Source organism: Gorilla gorilla, chromosome 4 (assembly GCF_029281585.2).
Source record: "Gorilla gorilla gorilla isolate KB3781 chromosome 4, NHGRI_mGorGor1-v2.1_pri, whole genome shotgun sequence".
NCBI lineage: Eukaryota > Metazoa > Chordata > Mammalia > Primates > Hominidae > Gorilla > Gorilla gorilla.
In genome coordinates, this window is record NC_073228.2 from 62,274,517 (window position 1) to 62,294,883 (window position 20,367).

At 43.3% G+C, this 20,367-nt stretch overlaps 1 protein-coding gene across 5 annotated transcripts in view; it reads left to right on the forward strand.

The window, feature by feature from the left end:
- The window catches only part of LOC101149019 (SUZ12 polycomb repressive complex 2 subunit), a 63,964-nt gene that overhangs the window by 16,947 nt on the left and 26,650 nt on the right, over positions 1 to 20,367 (forward strand). For all 5 annotated transcript variants that reach the window (XM_031011366.3, XM_031011367.3, XM_063706549.1 and 2 more), the window contains 2 exons: positions 12,165 to 12,214; positions 19,222 to 19,307. In XM_031011366.3, the coding sequence (XP_030867226.1) occupies positions 12,165 to 12,214; positions 19,222 to 19,307 (136 nt within the window). The remainder of the gene's footprint in view (positions 1 to 12,164; positions 12,215 to 19,221; positions 19,308 to 20,367) is intronic.

The window sequence follows — 20,367 nt, forward strand, 5'->3', positions numbered from 1 at the left end:
TGGCCAGGATGGTCTTGATCTCCTGACCTTGTGATCCACCCGCCTCAGCCTCCCAAAGTGCTGGGATTACAGGTGTGAGCCACCGAGCCCGGCTCATTTTTATTTTTAGTAGGTTGATAAGTCAATGTGCCTTTTTTGACTATTTATTTATTTATTTATTTTTGAGACAGAGTCTTGCTTTGTTGCCCAGGCAAGAGTGCAGTGGTGCCATCTCGGCTCACTGCAACCTCCGCCTCCTGGGTTCAAGCTATTCTCCTGCCTCAGCCTCCTGAGTAGTTGGGATTACAGGCACACACCACCACGCCCGGTTAATTTTTGTATTTTTGGTAGAGACGGGGTTTCACCATATTGGTCAGGCTGGTTTCGAACTCCTGACCTCGTGTTGTGCCCCCCCTCGGCCTCCCAAAGTGCTGGGATTGCAGGCGTGAGCCTCTGCGCCCAGCCGACTTTGTTTTTGATGCAACCTAAGCTTTCGAATTCGTAACCTTCCTTTTCTAAACCTCCCCCTTTTTAAGCATTTATTTTTACAATAAGAAGGCCTGCATCTATATTCTTGGGGGCACGTTTCATTTCTGTAGTGTGCGATGTCCTAGGCACTATACTAAGCCCTCGGGTATATAAGGGTGAACAAAGTGGATGAAGGCCCTGCCTTTATGGAGCTTAGTGTTTAGGGGAGAAAGACATAATCATTTAATAAATATGAAATAAGTGCTGGGAAAGAAAAGCATAAGAAAACTGTGAGTGTATAAAACAGGAGAACCAGCTTTCATTTGAGGTGTTAGATTTGGGAATAATGATGATCAGGGAAGGCATCTCTGAAGAAATAAGCTGAGATTTGAAAGAAGTGTACAGAAGTAAAATGGGGTGGGAGGATGAACAAATAGGTGGTTCTAGTTAAAGGGAATATTACATATAAAGCATTTGATGCCAGAGTAGCTGTGTAGAAAGAGCAAGTCTCCTTGAGAGTGGTATGAGAAGAAGCTGGAGCAGATGGCCAGGGCCAGACAGTGCATTGTCTTCAAGGTAATTTAAGGATGTTGGTCTTAAGAAAGTCGTTTGTTCTTTCTTTTTTTTTTTTTTTGTTCTCTAAGAGGTGGGGTCTTGTTCTGTCACGCACACGGGAGTGCAGTGATACATTCATAGCTTACTGCATCCTCGAACTTCCAGGCTCCGTTGTCTTACTTTATTTTTTATTTTACTTTTTAGAGATGAGGATTTGCCCTGTCGCTGAGGCGGCAGTATAGTGGTGTAATCATGGCTCAACTACAGCCGTGAACTCCTGGGCTCAAGTAACCCTCCTGCCTTAGCCTCCTGAGTAGCTGGGACTACAGGCACATGCTACCATGTCCCACTTATTTTATTTTATTAAAAAAAGTTTTTTTAGGAGACAGGGTCTCACTTCATCACCCAGGCTGGATTGCAGTTGTGCGATCATGACTCACTTTACCCTTGACCTCCTGGCCTCAAATGATCCTCCTGCCTCAGCCTACCGAATAGCCTAGGACCACAGGCACAAGATACCATGCCTGGATGATTTCGTAAAATTCTGTAGCTGGGCACGGTGACTCATGCCTGTAGTCCCAGCACTTTTGGAGGCCGAGGCGGGCGGATCAGGAGGTCAGGAGATTGAGAACAGCCTGACCAACATGGTAAAAACCCCATCTCTACTAAAAATATAAAAATTAGCTGGGCAGAGTGTCGTGCACCTGTAATCCCAGCTATTCAGGAGGCTGAGGCAGGAGAATCGCTTAAACCTGGGAGATGGAGGTTGCAGGGAGGAGAGATCGCGCCATTGCACTCCAGCATGGGCGACAGTGAGACTACATCTCAAAAAAACTTACAGTAGAGATCCGTTGTCTTGTCATGTTGCCCAAGATGGTCTCAAACTTCTGGCCTCAAACAGTCCTCCTGTCTCAGCCTCTCCAAGCATTGAGATTACAAGTGTGAACCATTACACCCAACCTGTTGTTTTTAAAGTTGTATATTATTTTTTTTTTCTTTTTTTGAGACGGAGTCTCGCTCTGTCGCCCAGGCTGGAGTGCAGTGGTGCGATCTCGGCCCACTGCAAGCTCTGCCTTCCCGGGTTCCCGCCATTCTTCTGCCTCAGCCTCCTGAGTAGCTAGGACTATAGGCGCCTGCCACCACGCCTGGCTAATTTTTTGTATTTTTTAGTAGAGATGGGGTTTCACTGTGTTAGCCAGGATGTTCTCAATCTCCTGACCCTGTGATCTGTCCGCCTTGGCCTCCCAAAGTGCTGGGATTACAGGCGTGAGCCACCGCGCCCAGCCAATATTACTATTTTTTTGAGAGGGAGTCTCACTCTGTCGCCAGCAGTCTCGACTCACTGCAACCTCCGCCTCCTGGGTTCAAGCAATTTTCTTGCCTCAGCCTCTGGAGTAGCTGGGACTACAGGCGTGTGCCACCATGCCTTGCTAATGTTTTGTGTTTTAGTAGAGATGGGGTTTCACCATGTTGGCCAGGATGGTCTTGATCTGACCTCGTGATCGGCCCACCTCAACCTCCCAAACTGCTGGGATTACAGGCATAAGCCACCGCACCCAGTCAGTTTTTAAATGTATATAGTTATTGTTTCTGCATTGTTCTGTTTCTTCTAACATCAGACCAGTAGTACATTTGATGGTTAGGATTGTAATCTGAGTTCCAGGAGCAGGATGCTGCTCTTTGGTCACTTCAGAACCTCGAGATATCACCGAAAACCCTCCCTACCCACCTCTGCTATTATTGCACTTCTCGCCTAGTATTGTGGTATGTAAAAAAGTCATTAAATTCTTAAATTATTTATTTTATTTTCTCTCTATATATACGTGTGTGTATATATATGTATATATGTATATATATATTTTTTGGTTTTTTGAGACAGTCTCATTCTATGGCTCAGCAATGTCGCCATCTAGGATCACTGCAACCTCTGCCTCCCAGGTTCAGGGTATTCTCATGCCTCAGCCTCCCAGGTAGCTGGGATTATAGGCGTGTGCCACCACGCCCAGCTAATGTTTGTATTTTTAGTAGAGACTAGGTTTCACTGTGTTAGCCAATCTGGTCTTGAATTCCTGACCTCAAGTGATCCACCCACCTCGGCCTCCCAAAGTGCTGGATTACAGGCCTGTGCCAGCGTGCCTGGCCTTATTTTATTACTATTATTATTTTTGAGATAGAGTCTTGCTCCATTGCCCGGGCTGGAGTGCAGTGGCACGATTACTGGCTCACTGCGGTCTCAACCTCCTGGGATGAAGAGATCCTCTCTCCTCAGCCTCTTGATTAGCTGGGACTACCTGGCTACATTTTTTGTTTTTTTTTTTTTTCTCTTCGAGATGGAGTCTTGCTTTGTTGCCCAGGCTGTAGTGCAGTGGTGTGATCTCTGCTCACTACAGCCTCCACCTCCTGAGTTCATGTAATTCTCCTGTCTCAGCTTCCTGAGTAGCTGGGATTACAGACATGCACCACCATACCCGGATAATTTTTGTATTCTTTTTTTTTTATACGGAGTTTCTCTCTTCTTGCCCAGGCTGGAGTACAGTGGCGTGATCTTGGCTCACTGCAACTTCCACCTCCCAGGTTCAAGCGATTCTTCTGCCTCAGCCTCCCGAGTAGCCGGGATTACAGGTGCCTGCCACCACGCCTAGCTAATTTTTTTGCATTTTTAGTAGAGACAGGGTTTCAACAGGTAGAGCAGACTGGTCTCGAATTCCTGACCTCAGGTGTTCTGCTCGCCTCAGCCTCCCAAAGTGCTGGGATTATAGCCGTAAGCCACTGCCCCCAGCCAGTTTCTGTATTTTTAGCAGAGATGGAGTTTCACCATGTTGGCCAGGCTGGCCTCGAATTCTTGACCTCAAGTTATCCACCAGCCTCAGCCTCCCAAAGTGCTGGATTACAGGTGTGAGCCACTGCACCTGGCCCTGGCTCACCTTTTGTCTTTTTTTTTTTTTTTTTTTGGAGACAGAGTCTTGCTCTGTCGCCCAGGCTGGAGTTCAGTGGCTCAATCTCCGCTCACTGCAAGTTCTGCCTCCCGGGTTCATGCCATTCTCCTGCCTCAGCCTCCCGAGTAGCTGGGACTACAGGCGCCTGCCATCACGCCCAGCTAATTTTTTTGTATTTTTAGTAGAGATGGGGTTTCACCGTGTTAGCCACGATGTCTCAATCTCCTGACCTCATGATCCGCCCACCTCGGCCTCCCAAAGTGCCGGGATTACAGGCATGAGCCACCGTGCCCAGCCCCTTTTGTACTTTTTGTAGAGATGAGGTTTCACCGTATTGCCCAGTGTGACCTCGAACTACTGAGTTCAAGTGATCTGCCCACTTTGTCCTCCTAAAGTGTTAGGATTACAGGCGTGAGCCACTGCATCCGACCTATTAAATTATTTTTAAGAGAACTATTGTATTAATGATTTTTTCCTACTTTTCTGTTTTGTACATTTAGCTGCATTTTAAAATCTTTAGGCTGGCCAGGCATGGTGACTCACGCCTGTATCCCAGCACTTTAGGAGGTCGAGGCAGGCGGTTCACTTGAGGTGAAGAGTTCGAGAGCAGCTTGATCAACATGGTAAAAACCCCATCTCTACTAAAAATCCAAAAAATTAGGCCAGGTGTGGTGGCTCACGCCTGTAATCCCAGCACTTTGGGAGGTCAAGGCAGGAGGATCATGAGGTCAAGAGATTGAGACTATCCTGGCCAACATGGTGAAACCCCGTCTCTAGTAAAAATACAAAAATTAGCTGGGCATGGTGGCATGTGCCTGTATTTCTAGCTACTCGGGAGGCTGAGGCAGGAGAATTGCTTAAACCTGGGAGGCGGAGGTTGCAGTGAGCCGAGATTACACCGCTGCACTCCATCCTGGCTACAGAGTGAAACTCTGTCTCAAAAATAAATAAATAAATAAATAAAAAATTAGCTGGGCATGGTGGCGTGCACCTGTAATTTCATCTACTCGGGAGGCTGAGGCAGGAGAATTGCTTGAACCCAGGAGGCGGAGGTTGCAGTGAGCAGATATCGCACCACTGCACTCCAGCCTGGGTGACAGAGGGAGACTCCGTCTCAAAATAAATAAATAAATAAAATCTGTAGACTACCTCTTAGGTTGGTTATGTGTCTTTCCCACCATTAATAAGATCTGATGTTTTCCCTTTCTTTTTTTTAATACACTTTGCCTTGACTATAAGCTTTGAAGTTGTTTTCAAATTGTCATCTTTTCAGTCTTGAGTTTTTGTTCTTTTTTCAGAACCTGGCTACACATTTCTTTTTGCATACTTAGTCTTGAAGGTGCCTCATCAGTTGCCACTTGAGCATATCTGATTCTTAAAAATTTGAATATTTAAGAACAAATTGTAAAAATATTCCTTGTATAATTTTTGGTTTTGTAGTAATTCCTTTGTTTTCTTCACAGTACTTCTGCAGAGTGATCCATTTGTAATTAGTAGACACACACACATCATCCACCATTCAGCTTTATCTTCTCATTACAAAATGCATCTGACCCCTATATTTTGAGATCCTGGATTTCAGAATATTGGACTTGATGTAGACACGAGTTTCTCAGCTTTACATATCATAGGATAAAATGTATATAACAAAAGTTGAATAGCTAACATTTAACTATAGAAACCAAGTAGATTATCAGACTTGTCCTGTTTTGAGGTAATACTGCCATGCCCTTAAAATGAAGCCTTATTCCTGCCGCTAGCAGATTCATGTATATAAATTAGAGGCACTAATCTTGGTGTCCTCTTGTCATAGAAATTACTTCCTCTGTGGGATCTGGCTGTTCTTAAAATGGGAGGCTCTTCCTTGAATTAGATTTCAAAGTGTTAGTCTCTTATGAATTAGCTTAGCATCATTTTCTGTAGACTGTATCAGAACTGTCAGATGTTTGTGCTTGGAATGCTGAAATTTGCATCTCAAAATTTCAAATTCTCTACCTGATTTCTTGTTGTCATGTGTCTTACTTCCTGAGAAGATGCAGGGAGCACATGACATAGATGAACTAAGTTTCTTATATCTTATTCTGGTCATCTAAACTAGATTTTTTTGTGGCCTAAAACCAAATAGTCCTGACCAACCTTACATGTTTCTTTTCCTCCCGTTCATCTGGTCCAGCCTAACCAATTAAGATGTGGACAAAGTAGCTGCAAGAGAGGGGAGAGGGAAGGGAGAGAAAACTTTGCCCTTTTCCTTGGAACAAACCACCTATGGAAGGGATCATTGGTACACTTTATTCTAGGTACATATTAGAGTGTTTACTTTTTTTTTTGAGACGGGGTCTCGCTCTGTTGCCCAGGTTGGAGTGCAGTGATGCAATCTCGGCTCACTGCAACCTCCGCCTCCCAGGTTTAAGCGATTCTCCTGCCTCAGCCTCCTGAGTAGCTGGGATTACAGGTGCCTGCCACCACGGCCAGCTAATTTGTGTGTTTTTAGTAGAGATGAGGTTTCACCACGTTGGTCAGGCTGGTCTCGAGCTCCTGACCTTGTGATCTGCCCGCCTCGGCCTCCCAAAGTGCTGGGATTACAGGCGTGAGCCACTGCGCCCAGCCAGAGTGTTTACTTTTAGGTGAGGAAGGGGAAATCATGCATAGCAAGTCACATTCCCAATGTCACCTTTATTTATTATTTATTTATTTATTTTTGAGACTTGCTCTGTCACCTAGGCTGGAGTGCAGTGGTATGATCTTGGCTCACTGCAACGTCCGCCTTCCAGGTTCAAGCTATTCTTCTGCTTCAGCCTCCCGAGTAACTGGGATTACACGCGGGTGTCACCACGCCCGGCTAATTTTTTGTATTTTTAGTAGAGACAAGGTTTCACCATGTTGGCCAGGCTGGTCTCCAACTCCTGACCTCAAGTGATTCCCCCTGCCTCCTTCCCAAAGTCCTGGGGTTATAGGTGTGAGTCACCGTGCCTGGCCCCAATGGTGTCTTTTAAAATTGGTTAATTGAAATTTAGAATTCTTTTCACAAAGTCCGGGCATGGTGGCTCACACCTGTAATCCTAGCACGTTGGGAGGCTGAGGCAGGTGGATTGCCTGAGCTCAGGAGTTTGAGACCAGCCTGGGCAATACGATGAAACCTCTCTCCACTAAAAAATACAAAAAATTAACTGGGCATGGCAGCATGTGCCTGACTCCCAGCTATTCAGGAGGCTGAGGCAGGAGAATGGCTTGAACCCTGGGAGGCAGAAGTTACAGTGAGCCGAGATCACGCCATTGAACTCCAGCCTGGGTGACAGAGTGAGACTCCGTCTCAAAAAAAAAAAAAATTCTTTCTCACAAAGAAACACTAGTATAATAATGGCTGGTTGGCTGGGCATAGTACTCATACCTGTAATCTCAGCACTGGGAGGCCCAGGTGGGTGGATCACCTGAGGTCAGGAGTTCTAGACCAGCCTGGCCAACGTGGTGAAACCTCATCTCTACTAAAAACAGGAAAATTAACCTGGCATGGTGGCGGGCACCTGTAATCCCAGCTACTCAGAGACTGAGGCAGGAGAATCACTTGAACCCAGGTGGGAGGTTGTGGTGAGCTGAGATCGCACCACTGCACTCCAGCCTGGGCTACAGTAAGACTCCGTCTCAAAAACAAAACAAAACAAAACAAAAGCTGGTTATACAGGCTATCCTATGTAAGGTATAATGTACCATTTAAAACTGTCTCAAATCACCTGTGGTGAAAGATCATTTTGTTTATTTGTTAATTTTCAGTGTGTTGCTAGTAGTAGTCTCAATTTCTTGAGTTGTAGAATGGTAGCATTTTTCCTAATGACCTCAGTTTGTAGACAACATTTTAAGTAACACTGATTTAAAATATTCTCTGGGGTAAATAAATGTAAGACCTTTCTGGCATTTCAGAGTTGGAGCTTACCCTCACACTTCTCAGGAAAATAATGTAAATAATACTAATAGTACTGCAGTGTAATGGGCCATCATTCCTGACCTTTAAATTTGTATTACTCTAGGAGGACGTTATCTTATGAAAAAAATTTGTTGGGTCACTTTCTGTAAGACACTGCTAGGTTCTAGGGACACTAATAAAAAGATGTATATGGAAAAATAGTGACAAAAAGTGGTAAATAAGAGTGCTTGTAAAGGGATAAAGTGGTCATTTAGCTCTTGATTGATTTGGTTTAGGGTCTTTGTAGAAGAGGGAGAGAGTATCTTGCTGGATACTTTATTACTTTCTGCAAGCCTGACTGGGCACAGTGGCTCATGCCTATAATCGCAGCACTTGGGGAGGCTGAGGTGGGATGATCACTTGCACCCAGGAGTTCATTACCAGCCTGGGCAACATAGCGAGACCCTGTCTCTAAAAGAAAAAAAAAATAATTGAATGAAAACCTTAAACAGGCCAGGCGCAGTGGCTCACACCTGTAATCCCAGCACTTTGGGAGGCTGAGGCAGGTGGATCTCTTGATCTCAGGAGTTTGAGACCAGCCTGGGCAACATGGCAAAATCCTGACTCCACAAACATGCAAAAATTAGCCAGGCGTGATGGTGCATGCCTGTAGTCTCAGCTACTCTTGGAGGCTGAGGTGGGAGGATCGTTTGAGCCTGGAAGTTGGAGGTTGCGGTGAGCCTAGATTGTGCCACTGTATACCAGTCTGGGTGACACAACGAGACCCTGTCTGAAAGCAAAAAACAAAATCTTAAGCCTCACACTCTTTGTGAGAGAAAATATCCTCATTTTATAGATAACAAACCGCAGCAAATAAGTGGCACCAGAATTCAAACTTGGATTTTCTGACTCTATAAATTCAATTCTATTTCATATGTAAGGCTTTCGTAGAACAAGAAATGAGAACCATTTCAGCAGTTAGACAAAAGATGTGGTAGTTGGGGTCTCAGTAGATGTGGAGAAAGGAATGATAGATAAAAAGTAGATTCTTATGAAAGTTAATCTGGTCTTAGTATGTAGGTTTAATTGAAGCAACAAAGTAGGATAGATTTGTTGTGACTGGTGGATTATCTTCTAATGTGAGAATTGTAGAATATTCCTCTTTCACTTATGTTTTGGGTTTTAGCTAATTCTGCTATGTAAGGTAGTATTTATGGAACTTTTTCTAGGATAATGCTGTCTTTTTAGTAAAATAGCACGTAGAAATCTGATTCATGTAAAAATGTTTATAATATATGAATTGCTTATACAGAATAGGTTTTTAAGACTCCTGTTGTATACGATTTTTTTTTTTTTGAGACAGAGTCTCGCTCTGTCGCCCAGGCTGGAGTGCAGTGGCACAATCTTGGCTCACTGCAGCCTCCACCTCCTGGGTTCAAGTGATTCTCCTGCCTCAGCCTCCTGAGTAGCTGGGACTACAGGCGCATGCCACAACGCCTGGCTAATTTTGTATTTTTAGTAGAGATTGGGTTTCACCGTGTTAGCAAGGATGGTTCTTGATCTCCTGACCTCGTGATCCACCCGCCTCATCTCCCATCCCGCCTCATCTCCCAAAGTGCTAGGATTACAGGCATGAGCCACCACGCCCAGCTGATACTTAAGTTGTGGTGGTGGTTCTTAGGTGTTTTTTTTTGTTTGTTTGTTTGTTTTGAGACAGAGTCTCACTCTGTTGCCCATGCTGGAGTGCAGTGGCACGATCTTGGTCACTGCCACCTCCGCCCTCCGAGTTCAAGCGATTCCTCCACCCTTTGAGTTCAAGCAATTCTCCTGCCTCAGCCTCCTGAGTAGCTGGGATTACAGGCGCCTGCCACCGCGCCCGGCATTTTTTTTTGTATTTTTAGTAGAGACAGGGTTTCACCATCTTGGCCAGGCTGGTCTTGAACTCCTGATCTCATGATCCACCCGCCTTGGCCTCCCAAAGTGCTGGGATTACAGGCATGAGCCACCGTGCCCGGCCATTCTTAGTTTTTAACTTTATATTTTTGCTTTCTCCCATCCAAGTACCAACCAGGCCCAACCCTGCTTAGCTTTCGAGATTTGGCGTGTTCAGGGTGGTATGGCCATAGGCACTGGCCCTCTGCTTTCTAACTCTGCTTGGACCCTTATAGTTCTACGCTTCCATAATAATTTTGTCCTCTACTGATAGCATACTTTTTTGTTGTTTGTTTTTTGTTTTTTTGAGGCGGAGTCTTGCTCTGTTGCCCAGGCTGGAGTGCAGTGATGCAGTCTCGGCTGACTGCAACCTCTGCCTCCTGGGCTCAAGTGATTCTCCTGCCTCAGCCTCCCGAGTAGCTGGGACTACAGGCACACGCCACCATGCCTGGCTAATATTTGTATTTTTAGTAGAGATTGGGTTTCACCGTGTTAGCCAGGATGGTCTCCATCTTCTGATCTCTTGATCCTCCTGTCTTGGCCTCCCAAAATGCTGGGATTACAGTTGTGAGCCACCGCACCCAGCCCCTAGCATACTTTCTAGAACATACTTTCTGTACTACTGTTCTAGAAATGCCCTTCAAAATCCCAACTCTGTAGGTTTTTTTTTTTTTTTGAGACTGAGTCTCCCCCTGTCGCCCAGGCTGGAGTGCAATGGCGCGATCTCGGCTCACTGTAACCTCTGCCTCCTAGGTTCAAGCGATTCTCCTGCCTCAGCCTCCTGAGTAGCTGAGACTACAGCCATGTGCCACCATACCCAGCTAATTTTTGTATTTTTAGTAGAGACGGGGTTTCACCGTATTGGCCAGGCTGGTCTCGAACTCCTGACCTGGTGATCCCCTGCCTCGGCCTCCCAAAGTGCCAGGATTACAGACGTGAGCCACTGCGCCCGGCCCACACTGTAGTTTTTTTTAGCAGTTTCATGGCCTACTTCACTAAGTAGATGGAGATATCCCCCCATCTTCCATGGAAATGTCTTTCTTACTTGCCTCTTATTTCTCTATCTTAGAAAAAGAGGAATCCAGTCGGGCTCGGTGGCTCACACCTATAATCCCAGCTACTTGGGAGGCTGAGGCAGGAGAATCGCTTGAACTCGGGAGGCGGAGGTTGTAGTGAGCCAAGATTGCGCCATTGCACTCCAACCTGGGCGAGAAGAGCGAAACTTCATCTCAAAAAAAAAGAAAAAGAGGAGTCCCGGTCAAATTTACAGGGCTAACCTCTTCATAATATGTCCTTATTTCCAGTCATTACTTGCTCCTTAGTACTCTTGCCACAATGTCTTTCTGTAACTGTTCCCATCTGACTATAAAAATGCCTAGATTGTCACCATCATTTAAAAATATATATATATATATACCCTTTACTAGTCCTTAGTGCCCAGCAACTATTTCATTAGTAAATGCCTTATGTAAGGGATCAGTACTGCTTTCCTTTCCCAACCATCTGTTCTGTATAGCCCTCCATAATCTGGTGTCTGTACGTGTCACACTATGGAAACTATGCTCAGGAGAGTTATGAATGTCTCCTGATCAACAACTGTATTCTGTTTTGCAGTTTAAAGGTACTTCAAAAGCTTATTGATGCTTCTGTTTATTTTATCCCATGCTTATTGTTTTTTTCTATTGTTAATAGATGTTTGTGAAAATAGAAGGAGCACTAGTTCTAGTTCATGCTTGCTTTTGCTTTTCCATAGCTTCTAAAACTAACAGTGAAAATGATATATTGAAACAGTAAATTATAGATCTATACCAGATTTGTAATTGTGTATTTCATTGCTATTTGAAGTATAAAGTAATGGTTCTGTATCATTTATTGGGAAGGTTGAATTTCCATAGCTTCAAAATATTCAAATTTTTTTGCATGGATTTAGCTACCCTTTTCAAAATTTCCTTTTGATGAAGTCATTGACTAAAGCGTCATTAAAACAAAACAAAAAAAGAATTCCAAAAACCCTCCAAAATTCCTTTTTAAAGATAGGAAGGCATACCTGCTGTCATTTTATAGGTGGAACACTAAAACACAGTAAATTACCTGGCCTCCAACTTGGTAGTCTGATTTTTTCTGCCTTGCTCTGGTGTTTTTGTGGTTTTGTTCTTACTTTTTGTGAGTTGTGAGGGGTTTTTTGTTGTTTATTTTTTGTTAGATGTATAGACACACTTTTGGATGTCATATTTAACAGGGAAAGCATAGAGTCATGGGCCTGAATAACAGTTGAGTACAAATATTTATAAATTAGTTGAAGTAACTTTGATTTCAATGTTATATTTTAAAGTCTAGGTTATTTTACTACAGAGCATTACAATGATAAAATATTTCCTTTTTTTTTTTTTTTTTAGCTTGTCAGCTCATTTGCAGCTTACGTTTACTGGTTTCTTCCACAAAAATGGTATGTACTTAAAAGTAAATAAAGTGGCATTTTAATAGCAAGATACCTTTGTGAATGTAAAAAAAGTGGGGCTTCTGAGTGTAAATTTATAAAATTAAGTTTAATGGAAAAGATGTTGATTCTGATGTTTTTGAGCTTTAAGGTATGAAGGCTAATGATGAAATTTGTTTTTGGTGGATGGGGGGTGCAGAGTGAAGGCTGGAGTGCAATGTTGTGATCTTGGCTGACTGCAGCCTCCACCTCCCGGGTTCAAGCGATTCTCCTGCCTCAGCCTCCTGAGTAGCTGGGATTACAGGCACGCGCCCCATGCCTGGCTAATTTTTTGTATTTTTAGTAGAGACGGTCTCACCATGCTGGCCAGGCTGGTCTTGAACTCCTGACCTCGTGATCCATCCGCCTTGGCCTCCCAAGGGGGCGTGAGCCACCACGCCTGGCTAATGATGAAGATTTTAACAAATTGTCTTAGAACTTCAATAGGTAAAGAATCTCCTCAGTAGAACCTTTTATGCATAAACATTTTGAATTAATGATACTGTATCATGTTTTTAAAAAACACAGTAAAACAACTGAAATAACCACTATTACCAGTGGCATATATTAATATTTTAGATATTATTCAAAGGAAATTATATGGTATATTACTCCAGTAAAAGCTCAAAGCATGCTGGAAAGAATTAGAGTTGTTTTAAAAATGGAAAAATACGGCCAGGCGCAGTGGCTCACGCCTGTAATCCCAACATTTTGGGAGGCTGAGGCGGATGTATCATGAGGTCAGGAGTTCAGGACCAGCCTGGCCAATATGATGAAACCCCATCTCTACTAAAAATATAAACATTAGCCAGGCGTGGTGGTGGGTGCCTGTAGTCCCAGTTACTTGGGAGACTTAGGCAGAAGAATCACTTGAACCTGAGAGTTGGAGGTTGCAATGAGCTGAGATTGCGTTACTGCACTCCAGCCTGGGCGACAGAGCGAGACTCCATCTCAAAAAAAAAAAAAAGGGAAAATTACTTATCAGCTTATCCATCATAAGTCTGTGTATATGGCATATCTTTTTATTATGCAATGGAATAAAACCATTATTAGAAACACGCCAGGTTGGTTGTCTTGGTATCGTTTAGTAAGAAACAAAGATTGAAAATGAGTCCTGGTGGGCCGGGCACGGTGGCTCACGCCTGTAATCCCAGCACTTTGGGAGGCTGAGGCGGGTGGATCACAAGGTCAGGAGATCGAGACCATCCTGGCTAACATGGTGAAACCCCGTCTCTACTAAAATACAAAAAAACTAGCTGGGCGTCGTGGTGCACACTTGTAGTCCCAGCTACTTGGGAGGCTGAGGCAGGGGAATCGCTTGAACCCGGGAGTTGGAGGTTGTAGTGAGCCAAGATCATCCCACTGCACTCCAGCTTGGTGACAGAGCGAGACTCTGTCTAAAAAAAAAAAAAAGAAAATGAGGCCTGGCCTGGTGGCTCATGTCTGTAATCTCAGCATTTTGGGAGGCTGAGGTGAGAAGATGACTTGAGGCCAGGAGTTCAAGACCAGCCTGGGCAACACAGACCCCATCTCTACAAAAATTAGCCAGGTATGGTGGTATGTCCTGTAGTTCTAGGTACTTGGAAGTCCAAGATGGCAGGATGGCATAAGCTCAGGAATTCAAGGTTACAGTGAGCTATGATTGCACAACTCTACTCCAGGCTGGGCAACAGAGTGAGACCTTGTCTCCAAAAAATCCCAAATATTAGACTGGGCGTGGTGGCTCACAGCTATAACATCAACACCTTGAGAGGCTGAGATGGAAGAATTGCTTGAGGCTTGCCTGGGCAACATAGGGAGAACCTATCTGTAAGAAGTAAAAAAAGATTAACTGGGCACAGTGGCACATGCCTGTAGTCCCAGCTATTCTGTAGTCTCAGCTCCTCAGGAGGCTGAGGTGGGAGGATTGCTTGAGTCTTGGAGGTTGAGGCTGCAGTGAGCCAAGATCACACCACTGTACTCCAGCCTGAGTGACAGAGTGAGACACTGTCTAAAAAAGACAAAAAGACAACCTTGCCAGTTGGCCAATTGTCAAAATGCTCTAATATAACCATTTTTTAATGACTCTTTGGGGGTTGTTTGTTTGTTTGTTTGTTTAGACAGGGTCTTGCTCATGTCACCCAGGCTGGAGTGCAGTGGTGTGATCAACTCCTGGGCTCAAGTGATCCTCCTGCCTCAGCCTCCTGAGTAGCTGGAACTACAGGCGTTCCCACCATGCCTGGCTAATTAAAAAAAATTTTTTTTGTTAAGATGGAATCTCACTACATTTCCCAGGCTGGTCTCAAACTCCTGGTCTCAAGTGATCCTCTCACCTCAGTCTCCCAAAGTGCGGGGATTACAGGTGTGAGCCACTGAGACTGGCCCTAGTTAGAGTTTTTATGTAAGAAATTTGAAATCTCGTATTTGTATTAGCAGCTAATGTAACTTCTAGTTTTTACCTTAGATCTGGTCTATTTTTTATATAGAAGTAACCTGGGTAGCATTACGGTTTTTGTTTTCCTTAAATTATTTGTAATGGTCTGCTTAGAGTCCTTATTTCTAGTCATCGTATTTTGTTTTCTGTGGTACTTCTGACGTGTCTAGACTTTAATTCTTCAGAAACTTATAATTTGAATTTTATACATTCATTAGCCCTTTGTTCTCGGGGACCTGTGTAGAACACATAGTTTATCCATCACTGAAATTTTTGGAAAGTAGTCATATTAAGCTTTTTTCCTATCTACATGACAAAATATATAAAGTTCAACAATTGCTCAGATTTACTTTGTTTTTATTTTTCTTGATATTGAAGTAAAAGAGATAGTGAACTCTGTTGATATCTCTGTTTCGAGAAAATAATTCCTCTGTCACCTAGGCTGGAGTGTAGTAGTTTGATCTTAGATCACTGCAGCCTCTGCCTCCAGGTTCAAGTGATTCTCATGCCTCCACCTCCCAAGTATCTGGGATTACAGGCGGGTGCCACCACACTAGCTAATTTTTTTTTTTTTTTTTTTCTGAGATGGAGTTTCGCTCTTGTTGCCCAGGCTGGAGTGCAATGGCGCAATCTCGGCTCACCACAACCTCTACCTCCCGGGTTCAAGCAATTCTGTTGCCTCAGCCTCCAGAGTAGCTGGTATTACAGGCATGCACCACCATGCCCCGCTAATTTTTTGTATTTTTAGTAGAGATGGGGTTTCTCCACGTTGGTCAGGTTGGTCTCTTGAACTCCCGATCTCAGGTGATTTGCCCGCCTCGGCCTCCCAAAGTGCTGGGATTTCAACAGGCATGAGCCACCGAGCCCGGCCCCTAATTTTTATATTTTTAATGGAGACAGGATTTCATTTCACCATGTTTGCCAGTCTGGACTCAAACTCCTGGCCTCAAGTGATTCACCCACCTCGGCCTCCCAAAGTGCTGGGATTATAGGCGTGAGCCACCACGCCTATGTTGAAAATAATTTCTATTATAACTTTGAAACTAGTAGAAGTTGGAAGTAGATATATTGTGTTTCTTTTCCATCCAAGGTTTATTTGTACCTTTTTTGTTTTCAATAATATTTTTAAGAAACCAGGATAGAAAACCAACATCAAGTTCTGTAAAATGTACCAGGAGCAGTGATGCTTGCCTGTATTTCCAGCTACTGAGGAGGCTGAGCTGGGAGGTTTGCTTGAGCCCAGGAGTTTGAATAGAGTCTGGGCAACATAGTGGGACTCTCTCTCAAAACAAGCAAAAAAAAATTTTTAATTCTTAAAATGTGATTTTTTCTTCTTCTTTTCTTACTATTAATTATTTTTTAGACAGAGTCTTGCTCTGTCACTCATGCTGGAGTGCAGTGAGCAGTCTTGCTTCATTGCAGCCTCCCGGGCTCAAGCGATCCTCTCACCTCAGCCTCCCAAAGGGCTAGGATTACAGGCATGAGCCACTGCATCCGGCCTCTTTTGTTTTTAAATGAAAACTTTTGTTTGGCAATTACTACTTGAAACTGCTGCTTAGAATGAATACACAAAGATTATTTGGGTACTATTTTCATGATGAGTATTGTTCGGCAAATATTTTTGTTACTGCATTTAGACATTGGACTATTTTTTGCTGTATTAAGGTGTTTTTATCCTGGATGCAACTTCCGAAGAAACTGATCAAATGTGTTTTACACACACACCCCCAATAAGAATGTTTTTAAGTAGAAAAAAAGTGTTGCCGGCCAGGCGCAATGGCTCATGCCTGTAATCCGAGCACTTTGGGAGGCCGAGGCAGTAGATCACCTGAGGTAGGGAGTTTGAGACCAGCCTGGCCAACATGGTGAAGCCCCGTCTCTACTGAAAATAACAAAATTAGCTGGGAATGGTGTTTCATCCCCATAATCCCAGCTACTCTGGAGATTGAATCATGAGAAGTGCTTGAACCTGGGAGGTGCAGGCTGCAGTGAGCCGAGATCGTGCCACTGCATTCCAGCCTGGACAACCGAGTAAGACTGACTCAAGAAAAAAAAAAAAAAAATTACCCAGGCTTGGTGGCGTGTGCCTGTAGTCCCAGCTACTCGGGAGGCTGAGGCAGGGAGAACTGCTTTAACCCAGGAGGCGGAGGTTGCAGTGAGTCAAGAACATTCCATTGCACTCTAGTCTGGGCAACAGAGCAAGACTCTATCTCTCAAAAAAAAAATAAAGAAAAAATGTGTTGCCCAGTGCCTTAGAACAAAAAATTTTTTGTGTGTGTTCATGGATTCATCTATTATAATAGTTCTGGATGTTATTGAAGCTATTTGATGAATTAGTGATTAAATATTCAGTTATGAACTGTTAATACTTTTGGGACTTGTTTTAAAAACAAGTTATGGAGGACTACTCTAGAACCTTAATTTGTAAAGCCTTTGTTAATTTACATAGAGAATATAGACTATGGTATTCAAAATTAACACCCCTAAATTTTTTGTAAGCCAAGATATTCTAGATAGTAAATAATATCTTGATTTTTGTTATCCCATTTAAACTGTAGAGAAATTCTGGGGAAAGCGTCTAAAAATAGCTCTGTCTGTACGTTTTATAATGTTTAATGTTTTTTGAAATCCATTTGTTATCCTTTTGGCCACAAGTCTTGGTCAGATCAAGAACTTTTTAGTTTAGTTGTCTCTATGCATTCGTAATGAAACATGTTTAATGGTAACTGATTTAATTCAAATGTTATCTTAATACTTTTTCTAGTAGATTTTAGGAGAAGAAAAAAATTGAAGATGCTTATTTTGAATGTGGTTGTCTCCTGCAACTTTTTTTTTTTTTTTTTTTTTTTTTTTGGAGATGCAGTTTCACTCTTGTTGCCCAGGCTGGAGTGCAATGGTGTGATCTCAGCTCACTGCAACCTCTGCTCCCCAACCCCTGGTTCAAGCAGTTCTGCCTCAGCCTCCCAAGTAGCTGAGATTACAGGCATGCACCACCATGCCTGGCTGATGTTGTATTTTTAGTAGAGACGGGGTTTCTCCGTGTTGGTCAGGCTGGTCTCGAACTCCCGGCCTCAGGTGATCCACCTGCCTCGGCCTCCCTAAGTGCTGCGATTATAGGCGTGAGCCACCACACCTGGCCCTCCTGCAACTGTTTTCATTTATGCTTTCTGCCAAGAAGCTTTAACTGTATTTGTCAAAATTACTTTTGACTAGCAGTGTATTATCATAAATGTTAAATCTTCAAGCTGGCCCAGTTGCATGTGCCTGTAGTCTCAGCTACTTAGGAGGCTTAAAATGGGAGAATCACTTGAGCCCAGAAGTTTGAGACCAGCCTGGGCAACATAGCCAGACCCTTGTCTGAAAAACAAACAAAAATATTAAATCTTCAAATTAGAAATATTCAGTAAATATGGCCGGGTGTGGTGGCTCACACCTGTAATCCCAGCATTTTGGGAGGCCAAGGCAGGTGGATCACTTGAGGTCAGGAGTTCAAGACCAGCCTAGCCAACATGGTGAAACCCCATCTCTACTAAAAATTAAAAAAATCAGCTGGGTGTCGTGGTGCGCACCTGTAGTCCCAGATACTTGGGAAGCTGAGGTGGGAGGATCACTTTAACCTGGGAGGCAGAAGTTGCAGTGAGCCAAGATCGCCCTACTGCACTCCAACCTGGTTGACAGAACGAGTCTCTGTCTCGAAAAGAAAAAAGGAATTAGGAAATATATATATATGGAAATATATATATGTGTATATATGTATGTATGTGTATATATATGTGTATATATATAATTGTATGTATATGTGTGTGTATATATATATATAAATAGAAATGTGTAGATGTGTTTTAGACAGGATCTCACTCTTTCGCCCAGACTAGAGGGCAGTGACAGGATCATAGCTCACTGCAGCCTTGAACTCCTTGGCTCAAGAGATCCTTCCACCTAGCCTCTGAGGTAGCTAGGACTGCAGGCACATCACCATGACACCCACCACACCCAGCTAATTTTTTGACATTTTGTAGAGACGAGGTCTCTGTGTTGCGCAGGCTGGTCTTGAACTCTTGGCCTTAACTGATATTCTTGCCTTGGCCTCCCAAAGTGTTGGGATTACAGGCATGAGCCACTATGCCTGGCCAGTGAATATTTTTTATACTTACAACCTGGGCATGGTGGCTCACGCCTGTAATTCCAGGTACTCAGGAGGCTGCCGTGCTGATGTGTGAGGATCACTTGATCCCAGGAGCATGTGATTGCAGTGAGCTGTGATTGTGCCACTGCACTGTACCTTGGGCAACAGAGCAAAACCTATATCTAATGGAAAAAAAAATTACAGCATATAGGACGGTAATTATATTTGTTTTGTGAGTGGTTTATTTACACTATATATAAAGGCTTTTAAAGAGTTTGCTGTAAGTTTGGAACTGATTTGAGGAAAAAAGAATGAGTGAACTTTTCAGAAGTCTTACTATGGGAAATCTCTGTTTGAAGTTCCCTGACTTGTTAGCAAAATGAATACCGTGTTCATATATTTTTAAAATATATTTTAAAATACTGATTTTCTATTTAGATAAGCCATCACCAAACTCAGAAAATGAACAAAATTCTGTTACCCTGGAAGTCCTGCTTGTGAAAGTTTGCCACAAAAAAAGAAAGGTAATGTCAACAAAATGATATTGGTAGATTAAATGGAATAATTTGCTTAATTGGACATCTTTATGCATATATATTGTATTTTAAAGCTGAGTTTTAAATTTTGAAAGCTTAAGAAATGTGTTGATGGCCTAAGTATAAAACTGATAACCTCTTTTGCCAACTCGCATATCTGTGTAGTTTTTCTAGTCTTTTAATAAGTGTCTGTACAAAACTTTCTCGTAGGAGTCTGGAAATGGAGAAGCTGTGTTTTAGCATCTGGCATAAATTCAGTTGCTTTTCTACCATTTCAATCTGTTAGCGTATTTCTTAGCTATTTGTACCCATTGACATTTTAGATAAGGGCTAAGAGAGAGTTTTTTCCACAAGATTATCCTTTGTAACACTGCTCTCAGGCAAAGAAATTTTGTTGTCAGCGTTATTAGCCATTCACTTATTAGTACATTGCTTCAAATTTTTATAAGGTGAAGTTATTTCACCATAGAAACAAGTGTTAAGATGTTTCCTGGTCAACCGATCAAAGCCAACATATGTACCTTTAGTTGCCTCAAGTCCTCGAGTGTTTCAAGAGGAGTAGGAACTGGTCTGGGTCCAGGGTCCCAGTGCTGATATTCTTCCAAGACCATAGGCCATAAGGGCCTCAATCACTGGGAGGGAGTAGACTAAGGCACCATGGAGGCAGCAGTGGAACTTTATTTTTGAAAGTTTATGTAAAGGCCGGTTGCCGTAGCTTACACCTATAATCCCAGCACTTTGGGAGGCAGAAGTGGGCAGATTGCTTGAACCCAGGAGTTAAGCATCCTGGGCAACATGGTGAAACCCTGTCTCTACCAAAAATACAAAAATGAAGCTAGGCATGATGGCCTGTGCCTGTAGTCCCAGCTACTCGGGAGAATTGCTTGAGCCCAGTAAGTCGAGGCTGCAGTGAGCCATGATTGCACCACTGAGCTCCAGCCTGTGCGACAGAGTGAAACTGTCTCAAGAAAAAAAAAAATGTATGTAAAGTTAGGAAATACCACTCCTTGCCAGGTGCTGGTGGCTCACGCCTGTAATCCCAGCACTT